This window comes from Micropterus salmoides, unplaced genomic scaffold, assembly GCF_014851395.1.
Source record: "Micropterus salmoides isolate LMB-PRFRI ecotype aquatic unplaced genomic scaffold, ASM1485139v1 Ms_hic_scaffold_6, whole genome shotgun sequence".
In the NCBI taxonomy this organism is placed as follows: domain Eukaryota; kingdom Metazoa; phylum Chordata; class Actinopteri; order Centrarchiformes; family Centrarchidae; genus Micropterus; species Micropterus salmoides.
Window position 1 is genome coordinate 15,348,520 of NW_024044348.1, and position 21,869 is coordinate 15,370,388.

At 39.7% G+C, this 21,869-nt stretch overlaps 2 protein-coding genes across 3 annotated transcripts; one reads left to right on the forward strand and one right to left on the reverse strand.

Moving 5' to 3' along the window:
* The first annotated feature begins 382 nt into the window (after positions 1 to 382).
* On the forward strand, positions 383 to 12,299 carry lamp1a (lysosomal associated membrane protein 1a). The gene is made up of 9 exons (XM_038701196.1): positions 383 to 777; positions 8,617 to 8,723; positions 8,807 to 9,026; positions 9,292 to 9,453; positions 9,575 to 9,780; positions 9,876 to 10,001; positions 10,089 to 10,155; positions 10,230 to 10,397; positions 11,155 to 12,299. The coding sequence occupies exons 1-9, from the start codon at positions 723 to 725 to the stop codon at positions 11,292 to 11,294; spliced, it is 1,251 nt and encodes a 416-aa protein (XP_038557124.1). The 5' UTR covers positions 383 to 722; the 3' UTR covers positions 11,295 to 12,299.
* Positions 12,216 to 21,452, reverse strand: grtp1a (growth hormone regulated TBC protein 1a). 2 transcript variants are annotated; one of them, XM_038701197.1, is made up of 8 exons: positions 20,797 to 21,452; positions 18,732 to 18,883; positions 18,487 to 18,645; positions 17,545 to 17,669; positions 16,830 to 16,926; positions 16,269 to 16,441; positions 13,256 to 13,441; positions 12,216 to 13,124 (listed from the first exon to the last, which is right to left on the reverse strand). In XM_038701197.1, the coding sequence occupies exons 1-8, from the start codon at positions 20,868 to 20,870 to the stop codon at positions 13,032 to 13,034; spliced, it is 1,059 nt and encodes a 352-aa protein (XP_038557125.1). In that variant the 5' UTR covers positions 20,871 to 21,452; the 3' UTR covers positions 12,216 to 13,031. The 2 variants fall into 2 exon arrangements, with proteins under 2 accessions (XP_038557125.1, XP_038557126.1); XM_038701198.1 differs by lacking the exon at positions 20,797 to 21,452 and adding an exon at positions 20,686 to 20,778.
* Positions 21,453 to 21,869: the final 417 nt, after the last annotated feature.

A 21,869-nucleotide genomic window follows, 5' to 3' on the forward strand; every position in this document is an offset into this window, starting at 1 on the left:
GTAAATGTATCCCTGCATTTGCTGTTGTTCCACAGTGCTCATTACATTTTAATTACTTACTAAATAACTAGTGTTGGCATGTCACTCGTGTGAAAAAATGCTATTATTCCTGGAAGTACACTTTTTTTCTTTCTTTTTTTTTTTTCTTTTTTTTTACACCTTGTTGGTACGATATACTCTACATTAAACGTATTTAAGCCTGTGATAAGTGACATTTATCGACAAACATTTTCTCATGCAGTTACACTGGACAAAACTGTTGTCTCATACTCAGCTGTGCATATTTGTGCCATTTTGTTTGGAGCAGACAGCTGGCTTGAAAAGAGCTCAGTCCTAGTGAGAGAAAGAGGGGCGGGCTCACGTGACTAGAGAGCTCTAAATGCTACCAGTTCACGTGATGAGACATGGCTTAGTCAGTCAGTGTGGTTGCGACCGACATCTATAACTGCGTTCACTGACCGTTTTCACCAGCTGGATGTGCTTTAGGATTTCCCAATAACTCCTTTATGTTATCTTCTGGCAGCGGAGGAACCTAAACAACAGGAAGAAAAAGAGTGACGCGTCGGATTTAGCTAACGTTAACGGTCCGTGAAGTCAAGTGCAGTTTGCAGTGCGCCGTGACCCACCTGTGCCTGCAGCGACACAACACCACCTTTTCCCCCTTCTCTTTCCTCTACGGGAACTGAAAAGTCACTGCCCCGCAGTGTAATCTCAACAGAAGGATGAAACTCTCTCACGCTTTGGCCGCGCTTATCATCGCCTGGTTTGCGGTTTTTGGTGAGTGTTTCTCGGTTTAAAGCTACTCGTCCTGCCGCTGCCCGTTAGACCAAACGACGTCACGACAACCTGCCGTTGGCTAGTCGCGTTAGCTTTAGGTTTTCCTTGTTTAGCTGAAACAAGTAAGTTAACGTATTTATTTTCTGACATTGTATATGTTAGACCAATTAATTAATCTACTATTTGAAAAAAAAAATCGGCAGATTAATTGACAATGAAAATAATCGTTACTTACAGCCAAGTGTGTCTAAATCTAGCTGTTTACTCTTGTGTACTTGGGTGTTATGTAGCTACATATTAGCTATAGTTAAGCTATTATTTATGTGAGATGAGACGTTAATGTAACATGTTGATCCACCTGCATAGGATGTAGAAATTAGTTATTTTATATTGATTCATGGCTTGACTTAATATACGAATGAATATAATATATAATTATATAGTAACTAAGTTTGACCAAACCGTGGATCAGTGTTGTTGAACCCACAGACTTTAAAGGTTTCACATGGACTTTGAAAACTCCAAAAATCCAATACAATGGTCAGCTGTCCTCTATAGAAGACTGTAGGGAAAATTAACATGTTAAATTAACATATCCAATTTACAATTCCAATTTTCATTTTCACATCCTCATATGGGCATTCTATGGCCATATTAATCTTCTATTGGAAAAACTGTTCAACGTTTTGTTTTTCAAAGTGGTAACGTTAAAACACTGTACAATGGACAGAATTCACATGTTAATTAAAATTTGAAAATTAAAATGAAACATTGTAACCTGATTTCAAATTGTCAAATTGAAAATGCAATTTGGAAGTGACATCCATCCTACCTGAAGAACTGTCTTGATGAGAGGACTAACAGATTCACTTTCATTTTCATCCTTACTTGAATATTGCTTGCATAAATGGAAAGTCAGGTTCCATTGTTTATATTGTATTTTCATATCTGAATTAACATTTGAATATTGTCTATTTTTTCATTTTCATTTTAATATGGTCATAGAACTGCCATACAAGGCTGTGAAAATTCAAATGCAAATTGGATTATTGCATTTTCAATGTGGAAAAGTATTATGCTATTGTGGAATTACATTTTCAATTTCAGGTTTAAATGATCATTTTAATAGAGTCACCTTTAGGCTTTCATAGTCCTCGGGTAGTTTGTGTCAAAACAGAACAGACTTACCAGAGAAGTCCCTGGACTTTATTCTATTCTACTCTATTCTGATGTAATGCCTAGGTTTTGTTAATGTTGTGGACCAGCAGATTGGCCTCATTGTTGTGTCATTTGAGAGCTTCATGTGACTGCTGTGATGGCTTTGTGTTGTACACAGCCCAGTAGAGGCCTACTGACAGTGTTAGTTTATGATCAGTTTAATCGTCCTGAACACACACCACACACACGTACCCGGCTGCTGACACAGGAAAACAAGCCAATATAGCTCGAGTAGTTGGTAGTATGTTGGTTTTATTTACCATTTTGCTCATTCTAATATATATTACTGTGTGCCTGTAGTTTTTTGTAAGTAAGCACTAACTTGGTGTTCAGTTTTGTTTTCCACTCTGCAACATGCTGAGGACTTGTAATGTGGCAATGTGAGATACTTTTCTGTTTGGTTATTCTCTTCACACCCGAAAGTCTAACGCTGCTTTCTCCAACTTGATACATTGCACACACAGCCGCTTTTGCTTTTACCTCATGATCACATTGCAGTGTTGTGTAAACCGTCTACTGTGTGTTTACAGGGTGGACAGAGAAGTGACATCAGGTCAAGTTTCAGCAAGACAGCAGGGGAGGAAGTGTGTGATTGACAGAGACCGGCACATGACTGGAGCGCAATGCTCTCTCCATTAGGATCAGTAGATTATATTAATTGAGAATGGTCAAGTTGAAGGGAAAGAGAGGGCTTGAGAAAGGAGAGGGATGTGAAAGTGGCAAAAGCTCAGTGTAATTGAGTTATGAAATTGGTAATAGCAACTAACACTGCCCACAGGCCAAATGCGAAACAAATCTCTGTCTGCACTGTAAGAAGGTAGCCAGCTACTATTTTGAGCATCTTTTTAAATTCCAAAAATCCTTCTTAGGAGTAAAATATTTATAGTGTCTAGTGAATTTTGAAACCTTCCAGCATTGGTGGACAGAATAATAATTTTCCCCTGATGAGTATAATAATTATTCCTTTATACAGGGATGTGATTTTTCTGTATTAATCCGGATTTTCCGACCTGAAAATCGGACCCACATGAATCGCGCAGATCTGTTTGCAGAAGGATTTGAGGACATCTACTGGCTGACCTATGTAAAGTTTTCTTCCTTTCCAAGTATCAACAAGGATGTTCATTTGCTTTCAGCTGCCCATTCCACACCTGCGCAGTGTGTACCACAGTCGCTTTCTACATTGACTTAGGCTAATTGAAGCATCGGTTAAAGCAAAACAGCAACGTGAAACTCAGAAAGAAACTCCGGCCGCTTCTGCCAGTGATGCTTGGACTCATCGGGAGAGTGTGGCGTTATCACCCAGTACCCAGTAATAAGTAGGCTAGAGTAGCTAATATCACTTTTTTAAGGAGTAACCTATATGCTAAGTAACTAGGTAATTGCTATATTATTTCTGAGTAACTTGCCCAACACTGAGTTGACAATAAGCATCGGATAAATTGGGTATGATTTGATTATTGCTTGTTATAGGCTATGTCTAATGTTTACTTTGACTTTGTTGTTGATTGATCAATCATATAGCCTATATACACTTTGTTGTATGAATGGTTGCTTTTTAAGTCTTTATGTCCTTATGTTAAAGGTTTTGGCAAGTTATAAAATAATTTCTTGTGAATGGTTGTGACAGGGTTTATAAGGCCTTTTCAGACGGCTTTGATCTGTGGGGTCACTCTGCGTTCCTCATCAATAGACAGGCAAACAAGTGCTTCGCGAGGTAACCGTGGCAACGGCTTCTGTGTAACTGGCGCGATCCCATGAAACTATTGCGGCCGTTGTCGTCTCACGCATACGCCCACCTACCTTTTCCTTTTTTTTGCCGCCGCCAGTTTTATCAGGGTGTGGGGGGGTCTCAGTATATTTTCCTGCTTTTTTGCCCTTTGGCAATCACATGCCTGTTTATAACTTAAGTCTGACTGAACAAAATAAATAAATTCAATCTATTAACCTACAGTACAGTAAATAAAAATCCATGTCTGGTAGTCGGAAAGTTCACCAAAGAGGAATAGTCACAGTCATAAAATGGCCACATTTTAGCCATACTGCTTCACTGTCTTTGTAGACATTCTGGGAAGTGTGAAGCAAGTGGTGAAACTCCTGTATTGCATTACTGGACAATGAATGAGTGAGAAAGGGTATTTTTTTTTTTTTTTTTTTTTTTTTTAAGGATATGAGTTGTAGGGTTGATAAGTACATCCTGAATAGCCACTGTAGCTTCCGAACAATCACTCTGATGAACAGCTGATTTCTGACTCACAGTGTCAGGAACAATTCCTGTGCAATAACCCAGTAACTCTGTCTCTAATCAGCCGCCTGTTTACTGGTTTCCACTTATTATTTATTTCTTCACCATTCTCAAATTCAGTGCTGTTCATACTATGTTCATACCATGCCATATTGTATATACTGTATACCAATACACCTACCTCAGGTCATAAGGTCATAGGTCTTATTTATTATTTCCAGCATCCTTTGCACTATGCTCCATCACACTGTGTACATGTATGTGTACCTGTATATCATATTCACCTTCAACATGTACATAATGAGAATAATGGTTTATTCTTGCATCCTTTGCACTCTGATCACTGCACTATTTGTCAATATGTCTATACTGTTTTGTTCATAGTGTGTATGTTAGTGTTGTCTATACTGTAGTTTGTGTCTGATTTTATTTTATCATTATTGTATTATTTTGTTATGGTATTTTTGTACAAGTAAGCACATCGTGAGCAATGTACAATCCTGAGTCGAATTCCTCGTATGTGTACACATACCTGGCAATAAAGTGGATTCTGATTCTGATTTGTTTGAGATTTACAGCCACTAACAAACACATATGGACACGCAGTGGTGAGTTTCCAGGTCATGAAGGTATTAATAGCCCATAATGCAAGTGTGAATGTTGCCAGGTTGGCAAATGCTAATTTGTAATTCTTTTTATAGGAGCCACACTTGGTATGGTACAGACCGCTCAGGAGATGTTGTAGCAGGTCTACGTATGATTTTTAATAAACTTATGAAATTAATATTTAGAAATAATAACTCATAATTCCTCGAAAAAAAGGGCACCACCGGAGATTCAGTTCGCTCAGGGTCTCCCAACCCCTGAGTAATGTTTTAATAATTACACAATTATTCACTAGTAATTTGAGTTAGTTAATAATCGCTCAATTACCTTAAATCAATCAGTCAATCTCATATCGAACGGGCATAAGTCCTCCGTGACAGGGACTTGGAGTTAAACAATACGCACATACAATTCCTGTGATTACGGTGAAATTTATTAGATAACTTAGGTGAAATAAATGCGGTTAAATATACATCAAAGAAATAAACAATGGCTAAACAAACATGGGGCAAACAATGAGAATGTGGACTTCTATTGTGGGAAGAATTTGATTCATATGGAGAAAGAGAACTAATGAAAGCAGTTAGATGATACTAACTCGGTTAAATTTGTCTAGGAGTTTTAAAGATTAAAGATAATGGATTAACAGACTATTGGACAAAACTGTCCACAGAATGCCTTGGTTTAGGGTGTTGTCGGCTTGCCTTAAGGCCCATTTATACTCCTGTGTAGGCATGCGTTTATACTTGTGCGTAGGTGTGTCCGTCATTCTGTGTTGACTTTTGCTGGCCGAGCAGGCTAACTTCTGGTTTAGCCCTCCACAGAACATAAATGGGGGTAAAATTGTAAACGTGCGGCTGGTGTAGCCTTCAAATGTTACAGACCGAATGGATCACATTCTGACAGCGGAACGAGTCATTTCGCTTGGGTTGCGACGGTCAAATATATTGATTCATTGTGTGTCAGACGCCGTTTTGGCCGCTAGTAAATGTTACTTCAAAGCGCGCGGTACTTCCAGTCGGCTCGGAGGCATTGCGTGGCTACCCAGCCGACCAATCACAGAGCTTACGGTCCGCGTGGACTCGACGTGTAGTTACATTTTTGAGGAGGTGCACGTCAGGCGATGGCGTAGCCTCTGCGTAGCCCAGTAGGCTACGCCATCACCTACGCCGTCGATTTGGCGCGGAAGTATGAATTGCACTTTAGGCATGTTGCACGGGTATTCCTGTCTTTTCTGCTAAGGAATTTTCCGGGGGTTCTCCGTGGCTGCGAGAAGAAAAACACTCCAGTGGCGACCGTCCTCGGCCTGGCAGTTAGGCACTGGTGGGAGCAGTGCAAGTTAACTCGATGGAACAAAGCTTAAAAGAACTTTGTCGTTCTTGAATTAAAATTGTGTGACTTAACGGTCTGCTAACTTTTAACAAACAAAACAAAAAAATAAAAAGCAAGTAAGTTGCTGGAAACGAGGGAAAAGCCGAGGTCGCGGCGCTTTGCGTGTGTGGCTTGAAAAGGACAAAGGAATTTTCGCGGCAAGCCGGGCTGGACTTCTTAGGGTGTTGCTGGGAGACGGAGCAAGCTGAACGCGTGCCGAAGTCCAAGGGAAGAGCGAGCAAGAGAGAAGAGAGCGAGCGAGCGCGTGTTGCTGCTTTTGTTTGTTGGGGCGTGAAGTCCTTGTTCCCCAGAAGGCTTGTTTCCGGTTTCCTGAGAGATTGTCTTTTAACTTTTAATATGTCTATTCTACCTATTTGCGCGTATTGTAATCAAATATCTTCCCACAATCAAACCTTAATTGTCAAACGGTTATACCGTTCTTAGTTTTAAGCATTTGATAAAAAGGAAAACAATTGTCAGTAGTTAAACCTTAAAAGGTTAGCATTTCATAGGAATCACATCAAATGAAAGGAATTTAACTAGCTTCCTGGGTCATATTGGCTGTTACACATTCTTACTTGGAGAATATAAGCAAGTTACACGAACATGGCATCAGATTACAAACGGATAAATACAGAGTGACAATTGTACATTAAAAACGGCATTTCAGAACGATGGCATGTAATACTTATTTTGTCCTCTTGGGGGAACTCTGGTTTCATGAGGAGACTGAAGATGGCAAACGATTATTTCTTTAAACAATCATTTGCTCAGGAGCTGGGGGAATTAATTATTTAACACAGGATAACATTTCGATATATATAATTTCTAAGTATAAGAGGTAAGAAGGAGCTGGAAATAAAGCATTAGTTAAAACGAAAGTTAACACTTAAACGAATGTCAGGAATCATTGCTGAAAATTAAAACACTGCTAAGTAACTTATATGGATTCTTCTTTTCAATAGCAACAACACAGTAATATAACTACTCTAATGGAGTGAAGAGACCTGTTTAGTAATTTAACAAAGATTATTTAATTAAACAAGGTAATGCGTTTTGAGGAGACAGTATTCCTTTGTTCACACAAAGGAATGTGGACTGTCCTTTCTCCGGCGTCTGGAGTTTCACGTCTGGGCGTGAAGAGGAGAATATCCTTTGATGTGAGGTAATTAAACAAAGAGGAAGGTCAGTTGCTGTGGTTACGTGTGGGGGGCAGTTTAGAGTTTCCTGCCCTCTTTCAAAAAGAGGGCTGATAGGCTGTTCAGGAGAAAGTTAATTCCTGGTTAGTGTTAGAACTTGTAATTTTAACAGTCAGGCACCGAGTCTTATCTCAGCTTCACCAGAGGTGGCAAGTTTTACGATCGAACTGCCCAAAAATAGCACTTAGGGAAAGCAAACCTTTCACCCCTCTCCTTTGGAGTCTCTTCAGCTGTCTGTTGAGGGTTGATATCTCAACCCCCCCCCCCTCTTTCTCTCAGGGAGAGAGAAAGAATTTGGGGTCTGCAAATTTATTTGATATAAAAATGAACAAATCCACTACAATGTTAACACCTTTTATAAGTCCGGAGTGGAGCAGCAGCTCTATAATTTTGTCAGCAAAGAGAGGGGGGGTGTTTGTGGTCTTGATGTCTCACTTTTAGCTGTCTGCAGACCTCTGGTGGTGGCTTGTGTAAACTGCTTTATAGTGTATGTAGGACATGGCATCGTGTAACAGTGGTTATGTTGTAATAATTCTCACTGACATAATGTATTCTCATTTTGTGACCTTAACTAGGCAGGTTAAATAAAAAAAACACAAGGGCAAGATAATATAGAGGACTAAATGAAAATGTAGCCTAATTCAACAAAAGCATTATAAACTGCCTTGTTATTTGATTAAAAATGAAAGCGCAATAATCCTATTCATTTTCACATGCTTGTATCAGCATTCTTTTACCATGTTAAAATGAAAATGGAATTTGACAATTTACTTACTTAACCTGCTGTACAATGGACAATGTTCAAATGTAATTAGTGAAACAGCAAGATATAAGATGCAGATAATGAATACTTATTCAATATACAAGTGTGTGTGTGTGTATATCAATAAAGTGAAGTTGGTTACTGGCAAACTGAACTGTAGTAGCAGTCGTCTAACTCATCATCAGGTCATATTGTGTATTAATAATTAGTACTGTGCAGCACATAAAAATGTGTTGTCAATCACTGTGGAATGTTTTTAGTAATGTGAGCTTTGACACACAAATTAACACTCAAGAGTAATTACCCTGTTGTATATTTGTATGGGAGAAAGACAGTTATTTTAGTATTTTTCCGGTATATTTTCAGTTAAAGTGTTTACTTTTATTTGACTGTTTTTCACTATTGTGCCTCCCTGCTCATTATGTTCTCCTCTACAGGTTGCATTCAGGCGGTTACTCTTGAGGTGAATGAGGGGAACTCCACCTGCATTAAGGCTGAGCTTTCTGCATCAATCTCCATCACATACAACACCTCCAACAGCACAGTATGTACAGTGACAACAAATGGTTTCCATCTCTGAAAGCACTGATATTGATTTAATTGACTGGATCACCTGTCTTTCCTCAGAGAAAAGCTCAGGTCCCTCTGCCCGACTCTGCTACAGTCGATAAAGGCAGCAGCTCATGTGGCACAGTCGGTAGAGCACCCTGGCTGGTGGCGGTGTTTGGACCTGGCCACGCGTTGGGGCTGAGCTTTTCAACCAATGGAAGTATGTACAGTGTCGCTAACCTGACACTGCAGTACAACCTCAGCGACGCTTCGGTCTTCCCTGAGGCCAACAGCTCTGGTGAGAACAAATACCGCAGCAAACTGTCCAGCACAGAGGAGAAGTAGTCTGTTGTTAAGTGTGGTTAAATGCTTGCATAGACAATTACATTCACTCTAGATCTAAATATGTAAAGTAAAATATTTCATTACAGCATTTAATCTGATATAAGTAAATCTGAACACGTCAGACTTTCTAGTAAACATACAGTGAAGAACACATGGGTTCATATTCCACATGTACTTTTATTATGGATTTATAAATAATTTGTTTGATTTCGTCCTAGATGTGGTCACTGTGGTGTCGTCGTCAGTTGGGATCTGGGCAACGATCAACACCACCTACCGCTGTGTGAGCTCCGCCACTTTTGGAGTTGGTGGAGCAAACGTCACTTTCTCTAACATGAGGCTTGAGGCGTACATGCCAGGAAATGACCTGAGTCCAACAGGTACGACTCTGTGTGTTGTTGTTTGTATTTTCTTTACCTGAGTGGGTGGGTTTCTAAGTTATTTGTGACCTACTTCTTTGTGGTTGATTTAGTTCTTTTTTTATAATTCCTCTTGTTACAGAAAGCGAATGTATGGCAGATCAGGCCAGTACTACAGCTCCACCTACCACTGCCGGTACAACTACAACCGCAGCTCCAGCACCAACCCCTCCAGGAACACCTGAACGAGGCACGTACACTGTAAACAACAGCAACGGAACTGCGTGTCTCCTGGCCCAAATGGGACTGCAGCTCAACGTCTCATATTTCTCTCTGTCTCAGAATAAGGTAAAAAAATGAGAGCTTTACAAGTAAGCACAACAAAAAAGGTCTATTGTGTGTAACAAACGTCAAATAAAATGTATCTTTGTCTACTTTGTCAGACTGTCCAAGAATTAGTAAACCTCACTCCCAATCTGACAACTTCATCAGGATCATGTGAAGCCAGCAGTGCTACCTTGGTTTTGACACAGGGGCGAACAACCACGCTCAACTTCACCTTCAGTCTGGTAAGATCTCACCTCCTTGAGTCAGTTTTTGTATCTTTGTCAGTGTGGATACAAGTGTTTATTCAACCCATGTCCTTCCGCCTATAGAACTCCACGAGCAACAAGTACCACCTGAGTGGGATAACTCTGCTTGCTAATTGGTCTGATATGACTGGTACGTCATTTGTACTTCTTTCTTGGCTGTGATTTCCTTCATTCAAAGAATCACCGACCCATCTCTCCCCACAGCTCCCTTCTCAGCCAGCAACACCAGTCTGAACTACCTGCGGGGCACGCTGGGCCGCTCCTACATGTGCAACGCTGAGCAAACTCTGGTCGTGGTGCCAGCCTTCTCCCTCAACACATTCAGACTGCAGGTCCAACCATTTGAAGTCACCACCAACCAGTTTGCTACAGGTACTAATGCTTTCTTTTATCATCCCTGCTGTTATCTACTTTTTCCTTATCTTTATGTTCTTTATTTTTGTCCTTAGACCTCAATGTTGATAGTCAAGATAGTGCTCTGTGGAATGGGAGAGCAATCTAATAATAATAAAGAAATAATTAGAACAATAAGTCTAATAAGTAATGAGACTTCACAGGAGCTGCAGTAGACTTCCACAATTCACATTTTTCATATTGGTTGAAGAAATATGCAGATTTAAAGGTATAGTTTGTCATTTTCTGTGTGACAATTCCCCATAAAAGCACAGCTTTTATTTTTTTCACTTCACTTTTTCACTTTCAAAACGATCAAGATACCTTGTGTTAATAACTGAGATTTAGAGGTGCTGGTAGGCATATTTCTTAACTTTGGAGAGAGCAAGGTTAGCTGTTTCCCCCTTCTTCAAGTCTTTATGCTATGGTAAGCTAATCGCCTGCTGGCATAAGAGCGGCATGCTGCTTCTCATCTAATTCTCTGGCAAGGAAGTGAATGATCACTTTTCCTAATATCAAGCTATTCTTTTAAATGCTGCTACTACTGTAATTCAAGTTTAAACAACTTATTTAGTTGCGTCAAGCTACTTCATATGTCGCCATTTTTGCACTTTGATAGGGCATTGAGTGCTAAAGTGCTAAAACTGGTCAGCCATTATAAATTATGGTTTCATCAGGCACAAATTTAAAGAGAGCTACTGCACAGAAGATCCAAATTTCTCTTTTCTGTCTCCAGCGGAAGAGTGTCAAGTGGACCAAGACCAGATGCTCATTCCCATCATTGTTGGAGCAGCTCTTGCCGGACTGGTGCTGATCGTCCTCATTGCGTATCTAATAGGCAGGAAGAGGAGCCATGCTGGCTATCAGACCATCTGAATGAACCCCTTCATTTAACTTGAGCCTGAGAGACTGAATGGTGGGGAGATGAACCCGAGGGTGTGAGTGAGCAAATGCTAGATTGTGGACTCGAGCATGACTGAATGGAAGCAGTTGTTACTCTGTGGCGAGTGCATGTTTTTGCATATCGTATGTGACCTCCTGGATATTTGATTTTCCTTATACTTCCTTTGTGAGATGATGATGATGATGATAAGAAGCCAAAGATCTGCTTTACATTACATGGTGCGCGTCTTGACGAAGATTTAAGGAATTCATGAGTCTTCACTCAATCAAGGATGGAGGCAGTTTGAATTTACTGTGGCAAGTTCATGTTAGCTGTTTGTCTTTAGTCCTTTTCATTAATTTCTAAGAACTGGATGAATTTGCTTGAACTGCTGTGTGTTGTTTTTAATATTCCATGCAATTAATGAGACAGAAGGTCAAATAAATTGTAGGACAGAGTTTTTTTTAAGTTCCAATGGCTTGTCCACTGTTGGTTAAAAAATGTCATTGCAAGTAAAAACATTTGAAGTAGGAGTTTTATTATTATTCACATTTTGTTTAATTTCCTGAGCACAAGATAATCTCAGCGATGCTGAGAAAAGGGAAAGCTCTGAGTGTGTCTCTCTTCCAATCATATTCCTCCACAGCTAAAAGCCTGAATTGTCCCAATGGTGCACTGAGGCAAAGTTTAATTCAACTAATTAAAGTTCAGTGATTGTCACAGTCTTGTGATGATAAAAAGGCAGATTGTTGCTTTATGTAAAAAGTGTGAAGTGGTCCGGCTATACATCGTGCAACTGTGCATTACTAAAACGTATAACAACAAGCAAACAGGTGCATGGATTCAGTTTCTGGTCTTGCTTTCCCCTGCCCTCTTTAAAGAAATTTTAAGATGAATTGTAGTGTGCTTTGATCTTATTTTTTTTTTTTTATAGAAAATGCGATCAAACCATTTTCTATTATGCATCTTAATGAAAGTTAATAAAAATCTTAAATCCGGTGCAGATTTTTTATTTATGTATATATATATATATATAATCCTTGCAACAGTAGCTTTATGATTTGTTTTACCTTGTTTTGTGTGAAATAAACATGGCTGTTTACTCTGAGCTGCTCACCTAGGTGTACATTACACAGAATACTCAGAGCTGGGATCAACGCCAAGGCTATTTTTGTACAGTGCAACAAAATCTGATATCACTACTATGAGAGTATGAAAAGGTCCACAAAACCCAAACACAGAACAAACTGGACAGACCTTTGTTTGAAAAAGAAAGCAGCCCTTTCAATTGTACCAACATTTCATCATAGTGCACTTGAATTAATGGTTGAGGTCAAGAACTATGACATTTGATGAAATCAACCAAAAAGTACATGAATTGGTGTTTGAAATATGTCACAAAATCAGTATGATTCACATTCGATTACCACAGCAGGTAGTGCCAGCATGGATTTTGTCATCATTTACCATTCAATGTGAATTACATTAGACACGTTCCTCTTGGCTGTGCTTACACGTCATTTCTCTGACCTGGCCATTTATTGCCAAGCTTCATTTCCCCCTCTACAGTGTCTCTGACTTTGAGTAAAGTGCATAATTCTACATTTTAGCAAAATTAAATTTTCTCATTAAACCATATATATTTAAAAAATAAAAATACAGATGCTAACGAGCTGTGTGAGCGCTCATCCCAGTGGAATGTGTAATGAGTTTGAACAGATACTCTTGGTTCAGGATTCTTCTGCAATGATGCGTGATCGACATGCCGCCCGCAGCTTAGTCAAGGTTGCCCTGGAGAGACTTCCTGGTTCAGCAAAGATTTTCTAGGAAAAGGCAAGAAACACCAGGATTAAAGGTAGCATGTAACAAGGGATATTTTTTTTATTGTTCTTGATCTTTCCTCCAGTGAATTGACAATGGATAACGAGCAGTGATGGGATCCCTCTTCTTTTACCTGCATGAAAGTGTGACATTCATCAACAAATGGTCCGTGGGTGATCTGCTTGAAGTTTTGGCAGACGTCTGGCAGTGACTGGGCCTGTTGAATCAGAGCCTGGTTGTGGTGGATCAGTGTCAGTGCTACACGGAACAGGATTTTAGAGCCCTCGTAGAACAGGCAATCCCAAATCCGCAGAACTGTCTGCGGAAAAACAGCAACACCGAAGTAAATCCCACCAGAGAACACATTGCGTAGTGATGCACGATATGAAGTGTAACCAGCAGTTTGAACAAACAGCAGGTAAGTGCAACTCAGGATGGAGCAGGATGCTGTTACTTGAACCAATGGTGATTAAGAAAAGCATAAATGGTGTAGTTTGTTAAACTGTGAGCTGCTAGGCTAATTTATGCGGTAAGTGCGGTAATGTGCCGAAAGCTCAGGATAATAATGGTGACGAGCCACCGCTGTAAAGGACAAGGGTGCGCTGGATTTCTGATAAGACAAAACCAGAGCATAATTGCTGAACAGGATGCAGCGCAAAAATCGTTATCTCAATAGTCTTGTTTTCATAATCACTGGAAGCAAAATTCATAATTGAAAAGAAAAAAAGATTTGATTTATTGCACAGCCCTAGGCTGTAGTATGTTGTCTAAAGACTCACATCCAAGTGCTACCCGCTGGTGCAGGCAAGTGCAGACATACTATATAGTAGGTCATCATGGGGTTGTTGCACATATATTTTAATGACTTTCTGTGTTTCTATTCCACCAAAAACACAATGCTTTTTCCACTGTAAAGTTGGAGGGTTCAGAAAAAGTAAACAGAGTTAAATCAAGATTGACTTATTTTACTTTCCTGATCCCTTGCATTAAATTTTGAAATTTGTAACTCAGGTGTTGTTCTCATATGGAGGAGCGGAAATCTCAAAGGAATAGCATGAACCCGTGTTAGTGTTAAAGCCCTCCTAGTGAAGCTCCATGTGTTTTTGGAGAACAAACAACGCCCCTCCCCAGGCCAACAGCAAGGATTGTTGTACGTGGTGTGTTGGCCAATCCAAATTGGAATAAAAAGGAAGGAATAAAAAGCAATTGTTTAGAATTTTTATCAGATTGGATTTAGTAAACAGTGTTTGTGTAGGACAGTGAATGGTATGCTTTGACTTTTATTGTTTGAGAGATTATAAGCACATTTTTAACAACAAAACATTAATGTTTAGAAATACTTTGCTGTCTCATATACAGGTGCTGGTCATATAATTAGAATATAATCAAAAAGTGGATTTATTTCAGTAATTCCATTCAAAAAGTAAAACTTGTATAATGTATACATTCATTCCACACAGACTGATATAATTCAAGTGTTCATTCCTTTTAATTTTGATGATTATAACTGACAACTAATGAAAACCCCAAAATCAGTATCTCAGAAAATTAGAATATTGTGAAAAGGTTCAATATTGAAGACACCTGGTGCCGCACTCTAATCAGCTAATTAACTCAAAACACATGCAAAGGCCTTTAAATGGTCTCTCAATCTAGTTCTGTAGGCTTCACAATCATGGGGAAGACTGCTGACTTGACAGCTGTCCAAAAGACGACCATTGACACTTTGCACAAAGAGGGCAAGACACAAAAGGTCATTGCTAAAGAGGCTGGCTGTTCACAGAACTCTGTGTCCAAGCACATTAATAGAGAGGCGAAGGGAAGGAAAAGATGTGGTAGAAAAAAGTGTACAAGCAATAGGGATAACCGCACCCTGGAGAGGATTGTGAAACAAAACCCATTCAAAAATGTGGGGGAGATTCACAAAGAGTGGACTGCAGCTGGAGTCAGTTCTTCAAGAACCACCACGCACAGACGTATGCAAGACATGGGTTTCAGCTGTCGCATTCCTTGTGTCAAGCCACTCTTGAACAAGACACAGCATCAGAAGCGTCTCGCCTGGGCTAAAGACAAAAAGGACTGGACTGCTGCTGAGTGGTCCAAAGTTATTTTCTCTGATGAAAGTAAATTTTGCATTTCCTTTGGAGATCAAGGTCCCAGAGTCTGGTGGAAGAGAGGAGAGGCACAGAATCCATGTTGCTTGAAGTCCAGTGTAAAGTTTCCATAGTCAGTGATGGTTTGGGATGCCATGTCATCTGCTCGTGTTGGTCCACTGTTTTTTCTGAGGTCCGAGGTCAACGCAGCCGTCTACCAGGAAGTTTTAGAGCACTTCATGCTTCCTGCTGCTGACCAACTTTATGGAGATGCAGATTTCATTTTCCAACAGGACTTGGCACCTGCACACAGTGCCAAAGCTACCAGTACCTGGTTTAAGGACCATGCTATCCCTGTTCTTAATTGGCCAGCAAACTCGCCTGACCTTAACCCTATAGAAAATCTATGGGGTATTGTGAAGAAGAAGATGCGATACACCAGACCCAACAATGCAGAAGAGCTGAAGGCCACTATCAGAGCAACCTGGGCTCTCATAACACCTGAGCAGTGCCACAGACTGATCGACTCCATGCCACGCCGCATTGCTGCAGTAATTCAGGCAAAAGGAGCCCCAACTAAGTACATGCTCATACTTCTAATGTTCATTCTTTTCAGTTGGCCAACATTTCTAAAAGTCCTTTTTTTGTATTGGTCTTAAATAATATTAATTTTACTAATACTAATTTTCGGAGATACTGAATTTGGGATTTTCATTAGCTGTCAGTTTTAATCATCACAATTAAATGAAATAAACATTTGAAATATGTCAGTCTGTGTGTAATGAATGGATATAATATCCAAGTTTCACTTTTTGAATGGAATTACTGAAATAAATGAACTTTTTGATGATATTCTAATTATATGACCAGCACCTGTATATTGTATAAAACCCTGAATGCGAATGACCAGAATTTGTCTGTGACTGTTATCAAGCTTTCTTTTGAATAAAGAAATTTTGTCTCAGGATACAAGTTAAAACAAATAAATTGCAGTGACAATGGCAGGACTTCCCTACCGGCCTCACTATGAAACACCCACACAGGCACACTCACCTCCACTGGCAAGACATCTATGTAGAGACAGATGAACCACCGGGAGACCACCAGGGTCCACATAACATTATGATCCACCATTGTCTGCCAGACTCCGGGGAATTTAACTTTCACCAGCTCCCCTAACACCTCCTGGTCCGTCTTCAGCCCCAGCATGGCTGGGCTGTAGTAGTCTGTAACACACACACAATTAACAGCAAAGAGATATAAACTAATCCACTTTGTAATACAAGCTGGACAAACCGCTTCAATGGAAAACTGTTCAAATTAAACTCACTTAAATTAAATTGCCTATGTATTGTCTAACACAAAACATCACTCCTGTCACAAGTGCTGCTCCCAAGTTTTTTTCTAATTTGTATTGACATACTCTGAGGGAGGGCAAGATACAAATGAAAACATACTCTAGGTCTTAAGCCACAGATAAAGACCATGTGACCTCCTACAGGATTATTCTTAGCCCAGAAACACACCTTCGCACACATACACCTGTCTTGAGACCAGAACCTTTGCAAATGAATGTACACACACACACACACACACACACACACACACACACACCTGGTAGAATTCTACCAAGTAGTGCATCCATCAGCCAGAAAGATTTCTCTTCATCTTTCGTGATGATAAGTAGATACCCAGCTATGAAGTTCATCCCCTGAAGACAAAAGAGAGACACGCTCAGGTTACGCATGAATCTTGCGATCCTGCCTGAGCAGGTTTTATTAAAGACTTTATTAAAGACTCTCTTTAATAAATCAGCTAGGGGAGAGACCAGTAAGGGACAAACAGGCTACCTGAGTATGATTACTGATGGATGGGTTCTAGTTGCAATACAGCCTTGCTGCCTGTTTGAATTGCAAATCAATGGTGCATATGGTCTGACGAATGAAATTTGCCTTTCAAATGTTAACAATTTACACAGACCTACAAACAGCCTTTCTTTGGACAAATAAATGTTGAATAATTGTACAGGCACTAATTTAAAACTATCCACAGTATGATGACCAGCTAGATACTGGATACACAGTATATGCTGCCACCAACCATATATGGCTAATAAATATTAAAGTACATATTCAAGTCAGTTTTGCATATTTTTGTCCCATAAACCACACCAATAACTGGAAATTTCAGCTTTGCAGCACAATAATGAAACAATGTGAAATGCCACATTGTTTTTCTAACCAATGTTACCAACACCAGATCATACTGCAAGCCCTTGACAATACCCCATATACTCACACTGTTCTGACTGGATCTTCTGTAACATTACCTGACAGTAGCCCACAGTTGGATTGTGGTGACCATAAGCCAACAGCACACTGTACAGAGGTTTTTGCAGACACGGGTTGGATGTCTTGCGGAACTGGATGTTGTCTGGAAATGTTCTGTTCAAGTCTGAAAGAAAAAGACAGCACAGACACTCATGTTCAGTGCTGTGTATTTATGAACCACATCAGCCTTGTATTCCCATTACCTCTGAATGCAAACTTGAATACCGAAATAACCTGTGTGTATGTTGATTTTTGGCAGTGTAACACTACAGGTGAAAGGTAGAAAGACTTTTTCAATGCATGTTTTGTTGGACAATTGACTATTTCCCACACACACAGCTAGCTCAAATATGCTTGTGTTCTTTAGCCTAGTCTACAAACAAGGAAACAACAACAGAACACAAAAAAAATATTCTGTAATGCCAAGGCTAAAGGTGCTGAACACCAAACTGTTGGGCATCATTGTGCCGTGTGTGGCTGAATGTTGCATGCAGACTGTAATCAGCGTAAATCAGCAAATGTTCGGCCAAATCAGCATATTCAATCAGCCTCAGGCAGTCGGTGATAAAGAATTCTTTGACTGGGTGTTCTAACAAAATCTGTACTGTTACTCATCAAGGTCTCTCTTTTTTTATTACAATGCCAGTGCACAACAAAACTTTACAGCCCCTTTTGTGCTTTTTTTGTATTCTAAGCAGATAGCATAATGAGAATTTTAATCAGATTCACATTGGTGTGAAAATAATTGGCCAATTTGAATTTTTTATGTTAATGATGATCATTAGAGTAGAAACTGTTATTTCTCCAGATCAGGGGGTTATATAGAAGTTCAAGTGCAACTTATAACAGAAGTCTCTTTGTTAGGGCTGGTTCTTTGAGGTTGGCTTGGTGTGTCTTAAGGAGGTCTGAGTGAGCATGTGGGTGAATGTTCATAGCCTGACCTGTGCAGATGGTCTCTACCAGTTTGGGGTCGTGCTGGGCTCCGAGAAGCGACTGGTAGTATCCTGGGTTCTTCTCCAGCTGGTCTTGAGCCCCACTGGCTGCCATCCAGATCAGAGCCCGGTGCTCATTGGGAATCCCCTTACGTACATAACGCTTTACTGAAGGAGAGGGGCAACATTTAAGTTTAGTTCAGATTCATGGCACACTCTGCGAGGATACTGAGGAATTTTGATTTCACACTCACGTTTTACATTTTTCTGCACCTTGCTTTTGCCCTTCAGAAGTTTGGACCACTTGATGGATCGTCGGGTGAGAACAACTAGATACTCAGACATGAGCTCCTCATATGACTCATAATCAAAGTCCTCTGAGCGCTCAAAGCCATATGGATCCACACTGGGCCAAAAAGCACAAAGTTTAATCATGATCAGAATTACCACACATTCACATCATAGCATTGTGCAAGTGCACTTGTGTGTATGTATGTTGGTGTGTGTTTGCGCTTTTACTTGTGTACTATGATGTTATTTATTGTATTTGTGGCAAGGTTGAACACAAATGTATCTTTTATAAAAAAAACTGTTTATAACAAATTTGAGCATTTATGCCTTGTCTTCCCAACTTACTAAGCATCTTTTTCAGGTATAAATAGATTGAAAAAAGCCATTAAAGCACAAAATAAAGTATAAATGGTTTTATTTTATTAATATAATTTTTCATATCTAGCACGTTTATACACACACACACACACACACACACACACACACACACACACACACCTTCTAGTTCTAGATGTAAAAGTTGTGGGTGTAGGAGGCTCAACCTAATGCCTTAGGTAACACGATAATCTCCCTACAGTTTAAACCTTTCACAAGAGCAAAGTCATCCCTGAAGAAGAAATACACCTACAGACCAACAACGTGGCAGGCTACAACATCTGTTTTGAACATGTTCAAGCCCAACAGACTTTACAGCATGAAACCACTTAACTACTTTACCACACATAGTCCAGGCTTTAAGGCTAGTGTGGCTCAGAAAATACTGGCTGAAATAAAGGTATCATTAAGCAAACGTTATTTTCCAGAGTGACTTTGTTGCCAAAACAAAAGCAAGGGCACACATTAGATCTATCAGTGTGGAGTTTGTGAAAGTGGCACCTGATGTCAGGTGTTGGTTTGGGTTATCACCTTTTGTTTGAACTGTGCAATGGCTCCCCTTCTCATTTAAACATGTAACATATACTGCTGAGATGAGTAAAAAGAAGAAGTAAAAAAGCCAAAATGCTTTGGATAGAGTGGATGAGTTGCACTATTTAAGTGCAATCCCAGTTTATTAGGTACACCCTATCCATAGTCTTATACAATAGCCCTGCCTGTCTTCATGAAGGTTACAATGTTCAGTTGTTGTTGAAACTGTTTTAGAGAGGTGTTAATTCAACTTTATGATCATTTTGATTTTGATATAAATGGGGTGTACAAAATATTATTAACACCTCTATGATGTAATAGAATCATAAACTACAGCCTCCAAAATAATCATAAAGCCCCAATTACATCAGTTTCAACAAAAGGTAACGTTACACATTATCCTACCTTCTTGATTGTAGGATTTATAATAAAGCTAAGTTATCAAATTGAATTAATTTTAGCTAGGTGTGCCAAATAACATGGCAACAGAGTGTGGATCCATGATTGTTTTTTAAATGTAAAAACATTAGTTATGTTGATTAATATGACAAAGAATGTATCCACTTTCTAATGAGCAAAACAAAACTACAAACAGCAGCCAGCTCCTGCATAACTCCTACAGAAGCATATTATTAGCTGTCGTTACCATCTATTCAAGAGACCTATGAAATGCAGTGACTGACTATCTGGAGTATAGTCAGTAGAATAATATTGAATAAATCTAATTTAAGTAAATTTTATGGGAGAAAAAACTACGAGTAACCTCCAGCAGTTCTCGAGATTTGTTAAAGTAAGACGATGTGTAATCTATTATATTACACATCGTCTTACTTTAACGTTAACTTAGTAAATTAACGTTAACTTAGTAAATTAACGTTAGCCGTTAGCTGTACGTTAAGCTAACAACTCGATTTACGGTCTAAAGTAGTTTGTTTGCTAACGTTACTGCTTTTAATTTCCACGAAATTAGGAATAACGTTAAAGTTATTAGCTGCTTCTGGACTTACTCACCAGGTAAGTGACTCCAACTACTCTTAAGCCAAAATCGGTAAGATATGGTTTTAAACGTTTTAGCAGGCTCAGATAACCGTCAAAGGTCAACGTTACGTTTGCTAACATTACCTGTCCACTCTGTCTTTGGCTCTGGCGTCGGTGGAATAGCGGGTCCGATTGATCGCCTTGTTCTTCTTTTCCATCGCTTCTTCTGATATCCTGAAATATGTGCTAAAGTCTCACCATGTATCCACCGTGTTGTTTTACTCCATTAAAAAGGCACAAACAACGCACAAGCATGCAACAAGCATGGGTGTCTTGGTCAAGGTTTAACTTGAGCGATGTGTTCGCGTCAACTTTTAACTTTCTCCATGTTCTCGGGCGGAAAGACGGGACAAGACGCTGCTTTTTCCTGGGATTAACATGCTATTATCGGAAGGGGAAAGCCGTGAAAAGCATTCGTACGGTTCCCCCCAACCAAGAAGTCGTTTTAGTTCGATTCTTGAATTATTTTATCTATCTGCCGACGTTCAAGCCGTGCGCAGAGAGTGGAGTATGCGTTGAGTTTTATCGCCATCCACATGCACCTGATGCTGCTCCCTCTCTCCTCGAAGTACATCCGACTGACCCGTAGCTAAGTTACATGAATGCTACCTAATGCAATACAAATAAAAAGTCACTCCCACTCTTCTTGTCCGAAGTACTCCAAGACCGATTTCAGGCTTGTGACGTTTGTCCCAGGACACACACGTCAATCAGACACTAAGGCTGCTTTCGAGTGATTCCCGGAACATCCTACTTTAGTGCTCCCATGGGATGTGACCTATGCCGCATTCACGGCGCTTTAGTTACAAAAAAGTGCAGCTGCAGTGGTAGAATGAAAAGCAAAGTAAGTTGTTCAAGTAACTCCGTTTTGTCTTGGTTCATAATGTATGTGCAGTTACATCTCATCCAGCATGTACTTGTAAACGCCCTTTTTAATGAATTGCTAAAGCTGTTAAAAATCCTAACATAACTTTCCCACTACGGCCTTTACAAAGTTCAGGAAAAACACATTGATTACTTTCATTTGTATTTCCTATAGATGAACACATAGGCAACCCTTGTTTAGCACTTTGCAATTAGAAAAATAGGCATTTCAAAGCGTGTTTTTTCATATAGCATTTCACATTAATATTAATTGTTGACACAGCTTACAGCCT

Coding starts and splice junctions, on each gene's coding strand:
- lamp1a (XM_038701196.1), top strand. CDS start 723: ATGAAACTCTCTCACGCTTTGGCCGCGCTTATCATCGCCTGGTTTGCG. Junction 8,724..8,806: donor ACAACACCTCCAACAGCACA/GTATGTACAGTG, acceptor GTCTTTCCTCAG/AGAAAAGCTCAGGTCCCTCT. Junction 10,002..10,088: donor TCAACTTCACCTTCAGTCTG/GTAAGATCTCAC, acceptor TTCCGCCTATAG/AACTCCACGAGCAACAAGTA.
- grtp1a (XM_038701197.1), bottom strand. CDS start 20,870: ATGGAAAAGAAGAACAAGGCGATCAATCGGACCCGCTATTCCACCGAC. Junction 17,670..18,486: donor GGTAGAGACCATCTGCACAG/GTCAGGCTATGA, acceptor TTTTTCTTTCAG/ACTTGAACAGAACATTTCCA. Junction 16,927..17,544: donor CAACTGTGGGCTACTGTCAG/GTAATGTTACAG, acceptor TTTTGTCTTCAG/GGGATGAACTTCATAGCTGG.